The sequence below is a fragment of the Neopelma chrysocephalum genome, unplaced genomic scaffold (assembly GCF_003984885.1).
Source record: "Neopelma chrysocephalum unplaced genomic scaffold, ASM398488v2 Primary Assembly neopelma1_59, whole genome shotgun sequence".
In the NCBI taxonomy this organism is placed as follows: Eukaryota; Metazoa; Chordata; class Aves; order Passeriformes; family Pipridae; genus Neopelma; species Neopelma chrysocephalum.
Genome location: NW_020897714.1, coordinates 17672244 through 17692534, shown reverse-complemented (window position 1 = coordinate 17692534; position 20291 = coordinate 17672244). Strand labels below are relative to the sequence as shown.

The 20291-nt window shown below is 36.5% G+C and overlaps 1 protein-coding gene across 12 annotated transcripts in view; it reads left to right on the top strand.

The window, feature by feature from the left end:
• Positions 1-20291, top strand: part of TNRC6B (trinucleotide repeat containing 6B) — a 137757-nt gene that overhangs the window by 20146 nt on the left and 97320 nt on the right. For 5 of the 12 annotated variants that reach the window (XM_027680184.1, XM_027680185.1, XM_027680186.1 and 2 more), the window contains exon 4: positions 18773-18840. The exons of the other annotated variants lie outside the window; for them this stretch is intronic. In XM_027680184.1, coding sequence (XP_027535985.1) covers positions 18773-18840 — 68 coding nt within the window. The remainder of the gene's footprint in view (positions 1-18772; positions 18841-20291) is intronic. 12 annotated transcript variants of the gene reach the window in all.

Genomic DNA, 20291 nt, shown 5'->3' with positions numbered 1-20291 from the left:
TTATCATATTCTTCTGTAGGTTTATAAATATAGTTTATAGTCTTGGCTATCTCAATGAGTTAGTGTTAACACTGCGACTGATCTGTGTTTAAAACATGGCTCCGAAATTTCAAAAAAATCTGAATCATTCTTAGCTTGCTTGTAATTTTGTGTAAAAGACAGGCTGGAAAAGCAAAAAGAACTATAGGACTAAAATGGAAATCTGTTTTTTAGGTGGACCTTAGGGAGATGTTTTAGTTGTTCTAGAGTCTAAGAAAACAAAACATTTTTTAAGCTGTATGCACCAAGTTACAAGGTAATTATTAGAGAGAGGATTTGGCAATTGTGCTGCATGTACTTTAGGAATTGTGTTTATTTTAAACAGCTTTGAAGGAAGGTTGGCTCAAGATTAGGAGCTGACAAATGAGAACATATCAGTGGACGTACTTGCAGCCATCCAGGGTATTGAACCCATCTTTCCACAAGGATGTGATTACAGGTTTCAGTGGGAATTAGACATGTGAGAGGAGACATCATGGTGCAATTAATTACTGATTTTTAGCATGGTTACTGGTGCTTACTTTTCACCTCACAGAGAGGATCTATGTGTGTGTGTACATATTTATGTATATACAAACAGGTGTCTGTGTGTATATTTATGGATACATAGCTTTTTTTTTTTTTTGTCCTTGTGGCCTGAAGTAGATTGAAGTAACTGTCTTTCAACTTACTTAACTTAGCCTTTTCCTTCAATGAAGTGTATGCTTTTCGTTGGCAAGCTTAGTTCTGGGTGTAATGGCAAATATTGTATCTCTACTCCAGCATTAGGTGCTCAAAAAGTTGAGTGAGCTTAAATTTTAAAAAAATAATAATTAAAAAAATTATATATACATATATATACATACATACATACTGACTTTGAATACCTAAATGTGTGTTCAATATTGTTTAGAAAGAATAGTCATTTAGAAAATGACAATGCTCTGTTTAGAGAATGTGGGAGATTGGGAATCATGCATCTGGTATTCAGTGTTATTAATAAAGAGCTAGATAGGATCAGTATATATTAAGCAAAAAAGAGTCATGACTACATCTAGTCCTTCTCCCCATCCTGTAATGTACACTGAAGTCTATTTATCAGTATTTCTTTAGTCTATAAATGATTATCCTCTCTTCCCTTGTCCCAGGAGAGTTTTATAGCTATAACAGTTGAAGGATTTGTCCTAGAAGAGTTTAGGCAAAGTATATTCCATTGTATTGTCTAGTACCATTAAAATGATTCTCTTGATTTACAAATGTTTACATGATCTAGTGACCCGTTTTCATAAAGGTATATTTTTCTAAGAAATATCTTCTCTAAGTCTTCAGTAATGTATTTCAGGTTTTTTTCCTTTTATTAGGACATCCCTTCCTCCCACCCATCCCAACTCTTCCAGGCAGGAGACACGAGGTTTTTTGCAAGAAGCTAGTTTTGTGCTTTGAAGACAGTAATATAACTACTTATTCATATTCTGTTTGGATTTTTCATTTCTCTCCTTTTACTCATTCCAAAAAACACTCATCTGTAACTAAAAGTGAATTATATAATATATTATAACGGTTATTGTTCAGATTAGTGGATCTTTTCTTCTGTGTTTTTCTAGGTGTTTGGTTTTTTTTACACCCATATTTAAGTACCAGCCGTAGTTCTGGACTTCACTGAGTTTGTATTCTCTTCTCAAAAATCCCATGGTTTACCTGTTGTTTTGCCTTCACTAGAAATACTTTTTGAGCTATAAACATTGTCTTCTAGCATTTTATTTCCTATGAATGCTTAACATTCCAAGTGTTCCAAGGACTTGGAACACTTCATATATTAGCAGCTCCTTTGAAGCTCTTCTTAACATTGTATGAGTTGAGTCTGCAGCTCATAGATCTTACAGGATTAGTAAATGCTGAGTAAGCTCATTCCAGCTACTTCAGTGATGTATAACAACAACAGTATTAAAGCTATTGTTGCAAAAGGTGGAAAGATTGCAGAAAATGTATTTGTATACTTTTTTTTGTTTGTATTTTAAGACACAAACATAAAATGCAAGTTAAAAACCGCTTTATGACCAAAAGACAAAAGCCCAGGCCTGCATGCTGGAATCCCTTTATGTCAGCTGCACTTGAAGCATTTCTGTTGGGTATTTAATGTCCTTGCTGTGATTGGTTTGATACTTTTTTTTTTCTTTTCAGAATGCAAGATGCTCAGGGGTCTGGTAGGTGCTTCCCCACAGTTCAGAATTTCCCTTATTCAGTTTTAGTCTTGACAAAAAGTGGGAAACCTACATTTGGTCCTCTCGCAGAATGTTCTTGTTACCACTTCAAGCACTTGAACAGGCAAGAAAATTATCTTTAGACTCTGTAGCCAAATCCTTTCCATGCTGTTATATTTTGCCAAGAAGAGTCTTAGCCAAAGTGTCACCTAATAATCACTTCTGGCACTGTCATAAACTGATCTCAAGTCAAAAATTGATGTGTCTTATTTTCCATATGTATGCATTAAACTTGAAGGAAAGAAAGTAAATGTGCTAGCTTGTAGACATATCTTTGTTATATTGATATCAAGGTGTTCTGCCTTTATTTAGCACCATGGAAAGTCATGCTCATAACTTATCTTTTTAAAGAGCAGGTCTCACTACATTAAGTTCTCTGTCTCAGGGTGTTAATAACTGACTCTTGTGACTCCACAAAATGACAAAACAAGAGGGGCTCCTGTTACTAACATGTCGCTGGAAAAGCAGTGTTTAGAATAATATTCTCAACTACTTGAGACTGCAGATCCCATGACCAATTATCAGTATTTGTTTCCAGAATCTTCAGTTAAAAGAAAGTTTAATTAATAGATGTCATTCACTTTGCTTTTTATGTTCTTGCCCAGTAGCATGGGAAAAGAGAGTATGTTAACACTGTCAGCAGTCCTAACCACTAAGAAGCCTTGGTACTCTTCTTCTGGAATCACAACGGCATAACTTGAGGAACCAAATTTATTGTAGATTGAAGTATACTTGAATGAAGTATTCTGGGGTGTCAGAGATGACATCAAAATCACCTGTCGCAGAGATACCAAGAATATCAGGATATAAAGATCTGGATACTGCAAGAATTAATTTTTTTGTGATGCCAGTCAGAAAATAACCTAAAATTTTACTCATGAAGATTCTATCATATAGTGGAAAACAAATTATTTGTTATGCTTTATGCCTTGTGAACTGGTTTCGTTCTATAACTGTTTGATATTTTCTGGCATCCTAGACTGTATAGCATTCTGAAGCATCAAGATCAAGCCTTGAAGATAAAAGGAGATTTCCTCTGGTTTTGAGAAAGAAAAAAAAATCATGCCTCATATAGAACCGAGCAAGTCATCTTAAAGACTAAATATTTATGTCCTTCAAACTATTTAACACTATGGAAGATATGATTAGAAAATTTAATCCCTGCAGTCAGACATCATGAAGAGTGATATTCCTGCTTGACTCCTAGCAACCTGACAACGCTGTTACAGAGTTAGCTTTCATGCTTGCCTTTGCCACTCCTGAAATGAATAACAGAAACTGAGGCAACTTCTTGGTAATTAAACTTAAGGAAAGTTACTGATGGACTCAGTTCTCACTTTAGTGTTTGTTTCTACCACTGTTATTAATGCATACACTTTAATTTTGTAATTTAATTTTTTTTTAAATATTGTGGTTGTTGAGGTGTGCTTGTGTTCTCTCAATTTTGCATATTTGGAGAAATTTCTAAAATTCTTCCCTTTAGTTTTTTGACAGTGTATCCTCTTGTCATTCTTCGGATTGCTTTCCAGCAGAGAGTGTGTTTTGTGCCAGTGTGTTTTCCCCTTCTTCCCACTGGCTGCTTTCGGAGAAACTTACTGTCTTGATAATTTTGTGGCTGGGGCTTTTCATATTAACTGATTCCATTGTCTAATCTCACAGTTTCTTCCTTGTTTTCAGACTAACAGAAAATACTCTTTCTGTTAAAATGGCATCAACGTGGTAAAGACAGCTGGCACCTGTCAATAGCATGCTCTTGATTCCAGTAATTATCTAATAGTACCACAAAGGGGGAAAGCAACTGTGCAGAAATAAGCTTTTTCAAACAAGCATAGAGTTTTTAAAATGTAGTTAGTTTTGGCAGATATGGAAGTCTTACTTGGTAGAAGTATTTGGTCTGTTTTATCCATATGATATGCTAGTGAATATCATACAGTGAAGTATCATTTCACAAAAAAAGGAATCACAGAATCATTAAGGTTGGAAAATATGTCCAAGATCATTGAGTCCAGCCTTTCACTGAACACCACCATGAGGTGCTAAAGGCTCACCAGTACAGTACAGTACAGGGAATTTTGTAGGACCGATTCTTCAGAGCTGGGAATACCAGCAAGACCTCCACAGTGTTCTCCCCAATGGTGTTCACTGGGGCTGCTGGTGGGAGGCCAAAAGCACTCAGTCATTCTGATTCCATGATACCAAAGTGAAATCTGCTACCTGTCCGTCATACTGAGTGGAAAAGAAAACAGTATTTCTACTCGGAACCCCCCACCCTTTACTGTTATTTGGATTTTGATTTTATTTTTTAATTATATTTTGTGGTGGTTAATTTGCCACTAATGATTGCTAGACTTTTTCCATTAACAACCTTGGTACTCTGAAAATATCAACAGGCGCTGAGATTTTTGTTTGTGACTGATTTCTTTTTAGCTGTTATCATCCATCTGTTAGGAATTACTGCACAGACAACACTAAAACTTGGTTTCTCAGTTGTTCCTTTGCTGCAAAATATTGCAGGAGGAAGCTAAAATTTTGTACCTGATTTGAAGCATTTTTAGATTTCTTTCAATGTTGGCAGGAGTTTGAGCTTATGTAGCAACCTTCTTTATCAAAAAATGCAATTAAAATTCTCATGTTAAATGTAGAATATCCCCCTCGCCTCCTAGTTGTTCCTTCATCTCTCAAAGTAAAAACCTATGAATTCAGAGGGAGGGAGGGACTTTGACTAAAGTCATTTATAGAAAGGTGTTTATGAATTGTTGTTTTGATTCAGTATTGTAGAAGGGAAAGGAGGAAAAATAGCCAGTTCTGCCCTTTTAATGCTAGGTATACAAAATTTTGATAAAAAATGCGACTGCACAGGATTTGTAATAATGCTCAACTCCTAATAAGTACAGGAAAAGGGAAAAGCATCTGTATTGTATGGTGTTGGGGAAGTGTATTTTTATTCAAAGTTTTCAGTACTATTTGTAGAAACTATTACTGAACTGAATAGGTAGACTAGGAGTTAGGATACTTTTCCATACTCTGGCTTTTTCAAAACCAATGACACAAACACTGAGGCTTGTCCTGTTCAGTCTCACCATCCAGTGCCACTTACCAAGCTGTCTTGAGGTCCTCTGTTAATCCTTGTTTTATTTCAAGTTGCTGCCCTGTTATCTGTCAACACGAATCTTTCCCTTACATTATTGACTACCTGTTCTCATCCTGGTTAATTCTTTTCCTGCCTCTTGGTGTCTAATTGTGAGCTAGCACTTGCCTTCTCTTTGAATCACTCTTCAGAACTCTCTTGGCACTGGCTACGTTTTGTTGTGGTGTTCTTGGATTTTGGTTTTGGTTTTTTTGTCCTTAAACATTTACACAGAGATAATGAAAAGGTTAAACAGTTTATGTCTGACTTGAGTATCTAATGTCTTGCTTTTACTTCATATATGTTGAGAATAAAGAAACATGAGCCTGTCTTAGTAGTGTTTGTATTTGATCTGTTAAGCTACATGGTTTTATATTTTTAAGCAGAATCTTAAAATTCCTCAGAAGGAAGTGTTGTTAGGAGGGAGTCTTGCCAATCAGGAGGCATCTTTTCTAAAAGCATGAATGTTCCTCTAACTGCATTTAAGTGTAAGTTATGCTCAGTTTCTGATGTGGATGTTGCATAAAGGTGACAATAGTGCAAAAGTTAGGCTGGTGCTTTCATTTTGTGCAATTTAGAATTAATATGGTGCAGAGAAGATTCTAATTGAGTAAAAGTTAAACTTGCAGCACCCAAAACCTTGATGCCTGTACCTCTGGGGCTTATAATCCTACTTAGTGATACAGAACTGGGTTTCTATTCAGATGGCACTAAATAATTTAAAACATTCAGTGTGAAGGCCTAGACAGTAATGAAATTAACAGACTGCTTTGTGACTGTAGTTTTAAAAAAGCTGTTTTCCAGTCTAGTACTGACCCAGTACACGGTGCTTTCAGGCGATGTTTTTTCTGCAGTATGAATCCCTGCTACTCTTGGAAAATACAGGCTTGTTAAGAGAGTTGAGCTTTCAACCTCAGTGTATTTTCTTGTGAATACCTGACAAGTCAGAGTAGGTTTCAGTTTACTCGTGGCTGTTGCCTTTCCACTGGATTCAGGAAAGTAGGCTTTGGGTTTTTGTTTTTTTTCTTTAGTTTATTCATTTTTGACGTCTGCTGGTGGGTTACTTGTGGAGCTTCCAGCATTTCTGTGCCCTGATGTACAGGGTATGTTTCCATCATTTTTCTGGAACATGAGTTGTAGGAGCAGCTAGTCTTTCTGACTTGCTGACTTGCAACCATACTAAGTTCCTGGAGTCTTTGTATGAAGTATATTGTAAAGTCTTAAAAGTAGAAGGGTATTCTGCCTAACAAGACAATTAATACTTCTCCCAAAAGGTAGCAGCTTAAGAACTAGTCTGAGCACAAAGATAGTTTTTCACAACAGAGTCTGATGTCATCTTCATCATGCTCTGCTAGCTTAATTTTTTAGACCTGGAAGTGATACAGCTCCTTAGGAGAGTAATTTGAGAACTAAAATCTTTGCATATCATGTATTTAAAAAAAAAAATCCATTAAACTCTCAGTAAAGAGTGAAATTACTTTAAATCTTAAGTTAATAAAGCCTTCACTTTTAATAACATGTTATTAAAGCTTGTAAAAGGGTTATGACATAGTCCTCTTCTTTTAAATATAAATTAACATAATTCATCAAGGAGAGCAGAAATTTGGGGTTAGTTTTTCTCTTCAACTTTAACACTGTGGCCAGCAAAATAATCTAAAACGCTTTCCTACAAAACACTACATAGTTGGACTTTCCTACATGGGGAAAAGAAATCCCAGGCAAACCTGCTTGTGAGTTTATAACTTCGAATTTCAAAATTTCAAGGCTTCGTAACAAAGAGCTATAATTATGATATGGGGTTTAACCCTAGTCAGCAACTAACTGCTCACCCACTCCCTGCACCCCTAGTGAGAGAGAGGGGGAGGATTGTAAGGATAAAAGTGAGGAAACATGGGTTGACATAAAGGCAGTGTAATGATTTATGGGGGGGCGGAGGGGGTGGAAAGAACTGAACCCCCTCCCCCCCCAAAAAAACAACAAACAAAAAACAAAGAGTGAGGAAAATAAAACCCATAAAACAACAAATGATGCAAAAGGAAAACAATTGCTTACTGCCAAGTAACTGATGCCCAGCCAGTCTCTGAGCAATGGCAGCCCCTGCCAACCTCCACATACACCCTCATCCACACCCTGACTTCAGTTTTAATGCTGAGCATGATGCCTTATGCTATGGAATATCCCTTTGGACAGTTGGCTTCAGCTGTCCTGGCTGTTTACCTTCCCAGCTTCATGTGCACCCCTGGCTTACTCGCTGGTGGGGTGGTGTGAAAAAACAGAAGAGGCCTTGATGCTGTGGGAGCTCTGCTCAGCAGTAACTAAAACATCCCTGTGTTATCAACACTGTTTCTAACATGAATGCAAAACATAGTCCTCTACCAGCTACTGTCTAGAAATTTAACTTTATTCCAGGAAAAACCAGTATAGTATGTTTTCAGGGTCTACTGGCTTTATAAAACAGCAGTTATAAATAAGGTAAAATTGTTGAGGACTTTGCAAAAAGGAACATGGAATTAAACAGACAGTGCTACTCGAACTATTGTAAAGGAATGCTATTGATTGCTTAGCTGCTTGGACATTTTAAAAGAAATTCAATCAAGAACAAGATTTTGCTAGCTGACTGTACAGTTTTCTACAGAGGGAAGATGAATTGCTCATTTGAAACCTACTTATCCATAGTGAAGACTGCTAAAATATAGATACCAAACTGAAAGATGACTCTCTGTTTTCTGATCTCAGAATAACCTGAAGTGCTTTTGAATCACAAAAGAGAAGGTTAACACAATGATGTATTTTCTTTCTCCTGGAAAATACCATCGTCTGCCAAATTGACTTTGAGATCTGTAAGAATGGTCACCATATGGTCCTTTGATCCAGCCTGTTCATATGTACAGTTCATGTAGAGGCAATGTAATGGCTTGGAATGTCATTGCAATGAATAGGTGTGTGTCTCGTGATTTCTCGAGGAAGAAACACTTCAGTCTTAAAAAACCGTTCAGTTCAAACTCACCTTTTCCATTATTTTAAAGGTTCTTTCTTTTTCATAAATATTTTCTCATTAGATTTTTTTCTCAGCCAATAGCATTTCTTCAGCTGATTATAGCAGTTTATAATACTTTGCAAAGTAGACAAAAAAAAGCAAATATTTGCTTAAAAAACTGGAAAAGTAATTCTGCATTTGAGAGCTTTCATGGTATAGTCCCACTGTGATGTTGGAGACAGCTGGGGACATTGCTTTGTGGCTTTGCTTACAAAGTCTCTCTTCTCATGCACGTGTACTATTGGCACACAATTTGAGGGGTTTCTGCCTTTTCCAAATATTGCCTTTTGACCTTTTTCCATTTGGTATTGGCTTTACAGAATTGTTGGCAGTGGTTGTAGTCCATATGAATGTGACAGTTCTATATAATCAACCACTTAAAATCTTACAGATGTGAAAGTATTGATGAATGTTTTCAGACTTATTGTCTTATGACAGACTTGAGGTGATAGGTATTTGGGAAGAAATCTAAGCCACGGGCAGTAAAAGCTTACTCTACCCTACTTTAAAAATTTTAGATTTACTCTAAAAATCCTTTGTAGTCTGTTTAGTTTGACTGAGAAATTGAAAGATGTAAAACTTGCTGGTCTTGTTGACCTCATACATTTGTAAGACTTCATACATTTGCATGACCCTGCAAGGACAATTTCCTTTTCATTTTGTGAACTAGATCGGTGTGAATTTGTTTCAGTTCCTCAAATTTTTTTCTTCATTTGTTGGGAGTGGAAGAAGTGGATGTGAGGTTTGATGAGAAGACTGTGGTTTTTTATTTTTAACACTAAAAATAGTAGTGATGGTCTTCATCATTGCAGTACATGAAAAGGTGACTGGACAACTAAGGACACTTGAACTCTGCAAAAACGCAGTATCGGTTCCCCTGTAAAAGCAACAGGGCAAAGGCAACAAAAGCATGTGAACATTTCTTGTCACTTGTTTAAAATCACTGAAACTTTTGAGTAGTAGACAAGAGAGTGTATTATAAGAGGGTAGAAGGTAATAGGTGTCTACAGATGCAGTAAGCCTGTGTGGAATTAGGTTGTTAAGAAATGTTACAGAAGTACTCTGAAACAATCTTGGTTGGTTTCAACAGATATGGAGTTTGTACATGTAATTCCTAGGGAATTAAGTTATTCCCATGGCATTTTAAGGCTTTTTGTTTGAGGAAAGTTGTAGAAAAGCCCAGGTTCTGCTCCAGAGATAAGGGTGTTTTAAGGCTTGGTGGTCTTGTCAGATATCTAATAATTTTAATAATCTTGCTTAATATTGGAAGATTATACAAGCAAGCAGCAGTGTGAGTTTGGATTTGTATTCTAATAATTGGAGAAACTGGAAAGTAGTCGTACACTGTGAGTGTGCATAGCCTGTATGCCTTCTCCTTTTGGACAGTGGTGAAATGTGGATGCCTAGGACATGCTTAAAGCTTATAACAGAATTGTTCTCAGGCTCCAGCTGTTTGGTGCTCAGGAGCTTTCTGGGCCACTGGGAGTTTCTATGAGTGTAGAAGCCACATAATAGATTTCTCTTCTGTGAACACAGAAAAGAAAGCTAGTTCTTCTTTCTCTTTGTTGCCTGAGTGGTCAGATCTCTTAAGGCAGAATAACTTCGGCACCTCTTTATGTGTGCCTGGTTTATGTCACTTTCAGTCACTCCTAAATAGCATTTGTGGCAGTGAAGTTAATGAAATGTGTAGTGCAAAAGTGTAATTTAGTTTTCTGTAATTCTGATTATCATTTCCTTTCTTGAGACTTTGAAAATCCTTTTTGCTCTTTGTGCCTGTTGTCCTTTTGTGGCGATGCATCATCTAGATTTCCAAATCTAAGTGGGAGAAAGCAGTTAACATGTTTTCTCTCTTCTCTGTCAGGGTGGTTAACAATGTGTATATCAAAATATCAGCCACTTACAGATGTCAGCTTAAACTGCTATAACTCATTTATGTGTGTCTGCACCATAAATAGTAAATTGACTGTAAAATGAGTTGGCTAAATAGAATCACCAGGTTGCATACGAGTGGCTGCTCAAAGTGGTGGGGGGGGTGAACTTTCAGTTCAAGGGCTTTCGGGTCAGATTTTTCCCCTAAATGGAAAGTGTAAAAGATTTGTTATGAAAGTGTAGAAGGCTTTTTTTACAGTTGCTGAATTTAGCAAGAATTCATGGTTTGTGAAATGCTCATGATCTTTAGCTGAAGAATAATACAAAAAAGTTAATTAAATAAAATACAGGAATTTTTTGTGTCTTAGTAAATTCAGATTTTTCTGGGATCCGTCCATACTATGTATGTGCGAAACACACTGAAAAATGGATGGAGTGCATGGATGGAACACACTAAAAAATGGATCATCAAGTATGGTACAGGAAAAGGAGAGCACTTCTGCTTAAATTCAGAACGCTTTACGCATTTTTTGTCCGAGATTGCTGAGCTATTATTCAAAGCTTCCTTGGCAGCTTCAGATTTGAAGTTTTCAGATGGTATTTCTAGATATCCTGTCATACCATGACTTGAGTGACTTAAACATCTTTGGTGTTGAAATGTTACTGACAAAACGGTATCTTGCTGCAAAAAACTAGGTGGTTTAAATTGCTTCAGAGCAAAATTTAGATGAATTGTTATCTATATATTATATATATGTTTATATTTTTAGTATATATATGTATTGTGTTTGAAATACTTTGTAGCTAAGTAATGTGTTAAAAAAATAATAAGTTTTTAATTAAGTAAAGTTTCTTATCTGTACAGTATGAAATGTTATTGGGATCACAGTCTTTTTAGGATTTCCAAAGTGTGACTGTCGTTTTCATGATATTCATAAAATTATTTGTTTTAAGCTTACCAGGGAAATCATGTTAAGGGCTGGCTATTTCACAGAATATTAATAACAAACATTTTAAATATTACATAGAAAGTGGGCCATAGGTTATTTCTCCAGTTGCATGTGATTAATTAGTGACAGCTGAAACTAAAGGCAAAACTTGTAGTCTTTAACCACTGCTGCAGGTTTTGTGCTTATTTAGGTGTGTGACATAAATCATGTATTCTGAGTTACATAGCTTCTATAGTCCTGATGATTAATTGAGCTCCGTTGATAATCTGCCCTGCTGCTCTATGAGGATGATGCATGTTTTAATAATGGTATATGTTAACATGTTGGCATTTCTTCCAGTTAATGTTGTAATGTTTCAGTGAGCCAGGAATTAAAATACCATTAGGCTGCATAATGAACATCAGTATAAGATTAGTAATTTTTAAAGGTAATTATATGTGCTTTAAATGTGTTAGCATTCAAAATGCTTAGCAGGGAGCACTGAATGTGATATGTGACTGCAGTAGGATTATGTTAGTGAGTTTTCGTTTCTCTTTCTACTAACAGGAAAACCAGTTAGGACTGTGTATGGTAATATCATTGAAATACTCAATGTAGATGCTGCTGAGAAGCTTCAAGAAAATAGTGAATAGGCCAGGAGATGGTTCACAAATTTTGTTGGTATTTTTTATATACCAAGACTATGCTTTGGCAAAATTAAGAGAAAAAAAAGGGTAGAAATAGGTTCGAGTGAAAATTCAGTAACATCGCAGTACTGTACAGTACAACAAAATCTTGCAAGTGACCAAAAATTGAGACAATTTTTCATGCATACCTTGTCTCTAAGACTACTCTGTATGATTCAGAAAAATACTTCACACTTAATTATTTTAGGAGCTGTTTTTTCTATTATTTTCTTTCTTTTAAGTTTAAATTACTAATCCTAAGGTGGTTTTTTAGTGCTTTCATTTGTGTACTGAAATTAAGATTTAATCTAAAAAGTATATTTTGGGACTAATTTTGCCAACCAATTTGTGCTATCCTATGCATATTTTGAGATGTTAGCTTAACTCCTATTTATTCCTGAAAAATTATTAAAGTGTTAGCAGCTAATTTGCATTTTTATTAAAAGAAGTTAAGTTAAAAAATTAATCTGTTTCTAATGAGTGAAATTTTCACCGATGCAGTTTGTCCAAAGTGCTTATAATAAAGCCAGGCAGAGAGGTGACTCAGCTTTCCTTTCATTTGTAGTAGTGATTACATTTCTGTTAGACCTCAAATAGTCTCTGAGATTTCTTTTATAGAACAGGGCTTCCACCAGTGTTAGCAGTACTGACTAGTGACTAATTGCTTGGATTTCAACCATTAGATTGTGCAATTCTCCTTAAAACAGCTATTACCAAGGCAAAAGAAATGCTGATAGCCTGTTTACAGTAGCGCTGTCTCTGATGAGAATTGGGAAGGCCGCTGGTGTTTAAAGCAGTAGTTGTGACAAAACACCAAATTTGTCAGTCTTAAGCTGGGTGTGCAGTAGGCTGTGTTAAAATTATCAGTTAATGTGAAGCACTATCAGAAAGCAGCTTTTGACCTTGGCTGGTCCTCACTGGCATATAATTGTACACAAGATAAGGTTTTTGGTTCGTGTCTGCTTGAGATGCTAGGAAATGAAAACCCTTAGAGGAGTCTTTTCTGGTTGGTTGCAGTCTTTTTTTACTTTTTTTTTTGTTTCCTTTTTTTTTAATGAAAATTAAAAAATTACAGCTTTGAAAGAAAGTATGAAATGAGTGAGAAAAGATGTTCAGTTGAGTTCAGCTTTGGTGGGCTAGGATAGCTAATGAAAATTTGAATCTAGTTAGGAAAATGTGATACCTGACACCAGGATTCAGGAAAGATGAGGCTTTTGCCCTTGAAACTTTCTGGCCCTTCAGAGTGTTGCTGACTTTAGGAATTCCAGATTAAGTTTACTCATTAACCAAATCCATCAGGGTCTCATTGAAGATGTTTTTAGAAAGAGTAGTATGAAACTGTAATAACAGGTGTTGCACTTCTGGACCAAAAAAAAAGTAATAGTTTATTACGTCTAAGATCTTGGTATATTTCATTTCCTGAAAGTTAAGTACTGAATGTCTAATATTTTAGATAGAACAAGTTGTCTTTTATTATTTAGCACACTCGATGTATAAATTTTTGTCAAAATTTGGATATTCACAGGTGCCTGGATTTTTAAGGGAAAAAAATCTTTGAAATAATAAAATATGGAGTTCAGCAACTTGCAGTTCCCTTTTTTTAGAAACCCGAGTTTTCTATTGAATTCCCCCCCTGCTGTTTCAGGGTCTATTTCTGGTTCCTGCTTCCAGCTGCCAGAATCTTGAAGCCTTCTCCATCCCTTGCCAGGAGAAACAGGTGTAGAGTGCTCTTCCTTTGATTTCTGCTCTTGGAATCAATGGCTCCCCCTGCAGTCCTTCTAAGAGAAGCTAAAGTGTTTTGAGTCCTCTGCCATTTTCCACCTTTTATTCTTTCCTTGGGAGGAAAGCAAGATACAAGAGTTCTGTCTTGCCTTCACCTTTCATTCTTTTTCTACATATTCAGGGCAACTGCATTTCCAATGTAAGCTGTGAGTCAAGAGAGACTAAAGACTTAGGATGTGCTTTTTCAAAATGCCTGCAGTTCACCAGATCTGTTGAGGTTGCTGAATGCTGTGTGTGGTTGAAACTTAGTGAGAACTCTGGGCTTCAGTTTTCTTAAAAAAAAGACGAAAAGAGTGCCAAACATGATATGGTGATGATAGAGTGAAGGGAAACTAAGAGACTTGTGGGGAAGGAATGTGCATAGGAATTGTAGAAGAATTGTGGGTGGAGGAGAGAAAGAAGAGTATTTTCAGCTATAATAATTCCGACTATTATGTGCTGTTCCTCTCTTCAGTTCATCCTCGGTCACGTAATCAAAAACTTAAAATACCATATTCTTATCCTTTCTGCAATATGATGTCATTACTGTAATTGGGAAAATAAGGCCTAAATATTTTAATTTTTAAGTTTTTTAATCTCAAAAAAATTCATTAATAGATAGCTGGGCCTAAGAAAAAATTGTATGGAAATGTAAACAATGCCTTTGAAGTTTTACTGGGGAAGTTTGCTCATTGTTTTCAGAAGGGTCTTTGTCAGATATATCTCTTTGAATTAAGAACTACCCAATAAAGTGACTTTTAAATGTCACAGAAGGATGGAAATGGATGTTACTCAATAAGCTTATTCTAGACTTTTTAGAACATTAAATAAACTGTGTAGCATTTTCTAGCAAAAATTTTTAAAACTGCAGATTTCTGAAAATACAGGTTACTGATCACAAAATTGTTCAGTGTATGCAGGCAAGCAAAAGAAAGTTAGAGTCAAGGTTCTGCAAAAAGAGGAATGCAGACATTGCTGCACTGGATCAGGCCTGTAAAATGATCTTATATATATTAACTTCCCTTTCACTTTGTAAAAATTATGTCGTTGCCAGAAATGGAAAAGCTTGTACTGCTATTGTTTTCTAATCCTCTAATATACAAGTAAATCTTTGTACCTATGGGTACATAAACCATAAAATCCTCAAGGACTTGTGAAATTCAGTGTTGCAGCATGTTTGTTCAATTAATTTTTTCTCTGTTAATAATATGTTTTCCTTCTGTATCCTCTTACAGGTTTTTTGGGTTTTTTTTGAGAGTGAGTTGGGTTTTATTTATATTGTGGCAGCAAAGGGGTGATGTTTGTTACAATACTTTCAAACTGTGCTTTTTTTTTTTGGTGTATACCTCGGTCCTGTGTTGTCTTGCATTGTGGAAGATTTGCAGGCCAAATGTTAGATTTTATTCATGTGAAATCTTCCCTCTGCCTACACCTTTCTTTATTCTGAGCTCTCATGTTTTTAGAGTGTTGTGGAGGGGTTTTGACCCTTCTTTGTCTATACTCATAAACAGTATTCTAAAAGAGGATGACATAGTATGGATCTGTTACAGTAATTTCAGCATTTCTTTCTTCAGAATAGTTTAGTTTTTCTTGGTGGTTGTTTTATTTTGAGGGCTTGTTTTGATTAGGCAGCTTTCTAAGATATTTTTCTTAGACCTTTCTAGACGGAACTGCAGGCTCTTGCTGGGTTGGGAATTTGGTAGTTTTTTTTATCATGCATATTACCTCTCAATATTAAACTGAATCTGTTCCCATGTTTATAGGATTGCTGGGAAATTCAGGTTGGAAGGGAACTTGCAAGGTCTCTAGTCTAACCTCCTGCTGAAAGCAGGGTCACCTATGAGGTCAGACCAGGTTGTGAGGGACTTCATCCAGTCTGGCCTTGAAAAACTTGAAGCAAGGAGAGTACAAAACTTTTCTAGGTATCTGTTCCAGTCCTCGACTGTCCTCATGGTGAAAATAAGTCATCTTGTATCCAGTCTGGACTTTGCTTGTTTCAACTTAGGGTTTCTTGTCCTGTCACAGTGTACCCCTGTTGTGAGCCTGACTCCCTACTGACCTCCTTGTAGATACAGACAGGCTGCTGTTAAGGTATTCTCAAAGCCACATCTTCTCCAGGCTCAATAAGCCCAGCTCTCTGTCTTTCCTCACAGGACAAGTGCTCTGGCTCCCTGAGCATCTTGGTGCTTTACTGTGTCCATATTATGGATGTATTTCTTGTACTGTGGAGCCCAAAATGGGGTACATTAGACCATAGCTGGAATAATAAGCACTGAATGCAGGTGACAATCAGTTCCTTCATCTACTGGCAAGGCTCTTAATAAAGCCTGGGATGCTGGTGACCTTTCCTGACAAGGCATGCTGCTGGCTCACGATCAGCTTGCTGTATGCCAAGACATTTTCCACAGAACAGCTCCCCAGCCAGTCTTCAGCCTGAATCATTGCCAGGGCCTCTCAGGTGCAGTGTTTTGTGTTTATTCTGTCTGAATTGATACAGCTCCTATTGGGTCCATTCCTCCAGCCTGTCTCGGCCCATCTGAATGGCATGCCTGCCTTTGGATATGTTGACTGAACCTCTTCACCCCAGATAGTTTATCTTGAAATTCTGACCAGAATACACCTTACCAGCCCTGCAAGTCACTGGTAAAAGTGTTTAATGGACTTGTCCTGGGTAGACTATTACAGCACTCCATCTGATACCATTCTCCAGGTAGCATACTACACAGGAAGTTTTTGTGTTCCTGAGTACTTCCTCACTCTGTGCCTAATTTTGTTGGTAAACTTCCTGTGAGAAACTTTGTCTGGGCCATTGGACCATATCTTCTACAGGTTTTTTATAGTGCAGATTTCAGTGATTTCAGATACTTCTGTCTGGGGTCTTCTAGTTGTATTAACACAGATTGTGCCTGGACCTACAATCTTGTTCCTAGCTCAGGCACTTGGTTGTTTGTCATTATTTGCCCACTTCTCTTTGGAGATAAGCCTGCTGGAACAGTGATGTCATTAGTATTTTTTATATAAAATTCATAATAAAGCAACAGTTTTATTGGTATTACTTCAGCAATTGCCTTTTCCTGGTGGTGGTGTACTAGATGTTCCAGGTCTTATTCAAATTTCTTGATTATGATCTAATTGGTAATGTCCCGTTTCTAAGTGTTTGTTGGTTTTAAAATTGTTGCATTTTATACTTCATTTTTTATACCTCATCTTCTATAGCCTTGTTAAATCAAAATTTTGTTTTATACGGGAGTCTTGTTAGTTTAGCACTATATATGCTGCATGTAGTGCTTCTTTACTCCCAAAGTCTGCATTTCATCTTTCTTCCCAGTACTGGCCATGAACTGTTCCATGCTTACCATTCATTGGAACTGTATGTGTCTTAAACCATCAATAGGGGAAAATCCTCTTGTGTAAGAGTGTGTAACTCACCATGCTGTTATGTGATTTGGTCACAAATCTGTAGCTGTTTTATCCATTGACATACTTGCATTTTAGCATTTTCAACAACAGAATTAGTGGAATGGGTATCTTTTTCTTCAACTAGACAGTTTTGAGTCTAGCTCTTAGAGCTCTTGTGAATCAGGTATGGACTGAGGTACCTACAGGTTTCAGTATGTGATATTGTGAGAATACATGGATTGAAATCCAAGTTATTTACAAAGCTGTAAATCAAAATTATCTTGCTTTCAAACGTGGCTTTTACATGAAAATACTATTTTGACTGTGAGTCCTGTGAGTACATATTTACAAATGTAAAATTACCTTACACAGATTTGATTGACGGTTTGTCTTCTGGACGTCATTAGCACCTTATAGTTCATCAGTTTGTCAGTTCATTTGTGGTTTTGCTTAAGGCTGTGTCTGTGCAGTCAAATAGCATAATTTCCGGTATCCTTGGTGGATGTCACTGTGCAGATTATGGTTTTTGTCAGTATTTTTGACCTGTCAACAAGATCAGGGTACAAATGAGGCAACTTGACCCTTTTGGGAGGAGAGTAGGGGCGCAGTGGGAAGTGGCTGCTGGATGGGTTTGGGGTTTTTTTGGGGGGGAGGGGGTTTGGCCCTTCAAAGACTGACTAAACTGTTATCTTTACTGGCTGAATAGTGCTTCTCTCCTCTTTCCAGTTAAATGTAGTGGATCATGGATTTGTGCGTGATTATGATTCAGTTGCTTTGTTGTATGGTTTGAGTATTGCAGTGTGACCTGTTTGCTGGTATCACATGAAGTAGAGCATTGCTAACTGTGTATCTGGATGTTTATATAAAATACTAGTTGCATGTGTAGAATTTTTATATAAAGAGAAGAATATTTTGCTACTTGTGCAAAATTCTGACTGAATTAAGTCATTAAATGAAGAGCGCGTAATTAATTAACAATCAAATATAATACAATTCTTCTTTCTGGCCAAACAAATTACTGAAACTGTATGCTAAAACTGACATTTTAAAAGCAAACAATTAAACATAAAACTTCCTTACTGCTCTTGGAATCTTCTAACAAGTGAGCCAAAGGAAATGCCTACCTTATGTTGTCATTGGAACAGCATCTATTTGAGGTTTCCTTAGGCCTCTTTTTTACCCTGCTAACCAAGCTCTGTGTGTGCAGTGAGCCTCTTTTTTGTAGAAAAGTTATTTTTTCACAAGAAGTACTCTGCTTTTGCAGCAGTTTCTGTCTGTGCCTAATACATTTCTTCTAAAATTCTGATTTTTTTTCTTCAGAGATGTTGATAGACCTAATTTTTTTTAATTCCTGGTTTATAAGTAAGGAAGAAGCGGTAGAAATAATACTTAGAATGACCAAGGAAGTCATTAACAGAGCAAAACTTAGAATCTAGATACCCTAACTGATAGCCATTAAATAATTCTTTTTCTCTTGTAAGATTTTCTGAAATCTGTGCTATGAAATGATACCATAGCAATGGGGTTGGAGATGTACATATGTTGCTAAGAAACTAAATGATCTGTTCTGGACCAGCCACTGTGATAAAGTGGCTGCCTTAAGTTGTCGCATATGGAAAAGGGCCACTTTAGGTGATGTGCATTTTGCTCCACCGATTTCTGACCTGCAATGCTTGCCTTTGCAGATGGAACATGAGGATTTTGTAATGGAGGGGCATGGCAAGACTCCACCTCCTGGTGAAGAAAACAAACAGTGAGTCACACATTTATTTAAAAAGGGCCTTACCATAGTAAATGGTGTGAAGCACTCTTGTTTAAATGTGCTGGGAGCGTTGGTTGGTTGTTTGGTGCTCACTCTTTTGGTTCCTTAAATATCCATATGTAACAGTGGATGGTGGCTGAAAAAAAAAAAGACACAGGATGTTGATTTGCCTTAAATGTAAAAGCATAGAAATGTGCATTGCAATTTCAGAATGTTAATCAGAAATGGTTGTAAAAGGGATAATCATTCTGGAAGCTTGGCACTGAGGTAGTGAGTTTTACATGAAGTTTTTATACAGCTGCTCTTCACTAAAATAATGTGAAATATGATGGAACCAGTGCCTTCCTTTTGGTGTGCATATGGTAGATTGGTCCTCTTTGAAATACGAGCTTTGTTTCTTTAGAATGCATTTTAATAAAGGATCCGAAATTATAAACAAAACACTCAAGGATGAACAATTTAAGATGCTGGTATGCAGTGCTTTAGGAAAAGCAGCTTGATCAGAGAAGAAAATGACGAATTTTTGTTAGGAAAAAGCTTTTTCATATGACTTCAAACTGAAATCCAGTAACGGTTGGATTTTTCCCTGGGATTTTGTTTGGATAGGAAGAACAGAGCCTCGTCCTAGAAGTATTGCAGTAATGGTTGTATTCCACATTCTTTTCATTAGTTAATGCAATGGTGATTCATTTTTGATATCGTAATTAATTTTTTTTTGACCTGCCTTTTGGATCAAGCAATAAGATGATCTTTGAGAAATCCATATCACAGAATTCTTTTTTTCCTATGCCTATTTTGATGTCTCCTCACAAGAAGTTCTTGTTGATCTGCACTACACTTGTTTGACTTGGGGTAAAGGTCTTCCTTGCCTTCCAGATAAGCTAGCAACTGTAAGTCCTCTGCATCTGTGATAATTATAAGCCATTTCTGAGGTAGACAAGTTGAGTTCAGCAAAGTTCTAGTGCTGAATGTGCACATTCTTTGCATCATGGATGTGAGCCAAACTTCTCAAAGTAATTGTTGATACTTCTTTCTGTTCAGACTGGGCAACTTACTGTGGTACCAAGAGATACAAGGCTTGTTGAAATAAAAACTTTCAGAAAGTTCCAGAAGAAAAATCAGTGCAGAAATAAAAAGTAGGAGTTAGACTTGTGCTCTTCTGAATTGTTTCTTTAGATATCTAGTAGTATAGTGAAATACCTTATTGTAGTGAGTAATACGAGGGATTTTGTATTGGATTTGTCGTAGCTTTGTGTTTGCTGTCTTATTTCAGGTGCAAGTAGATCTAGAATTACTTTACAGTTGACCTGATTTCTAATTAGAGCTTTTCAAGTGGCTTACAACATTATCTCTCTTCCCCAAAACTGTGGTTATTAGAAAGAGAATATGAGATTAGTGATAGGCAGGATTTTAATTTTTTTTAACTAATAAAGTTGTGTTCA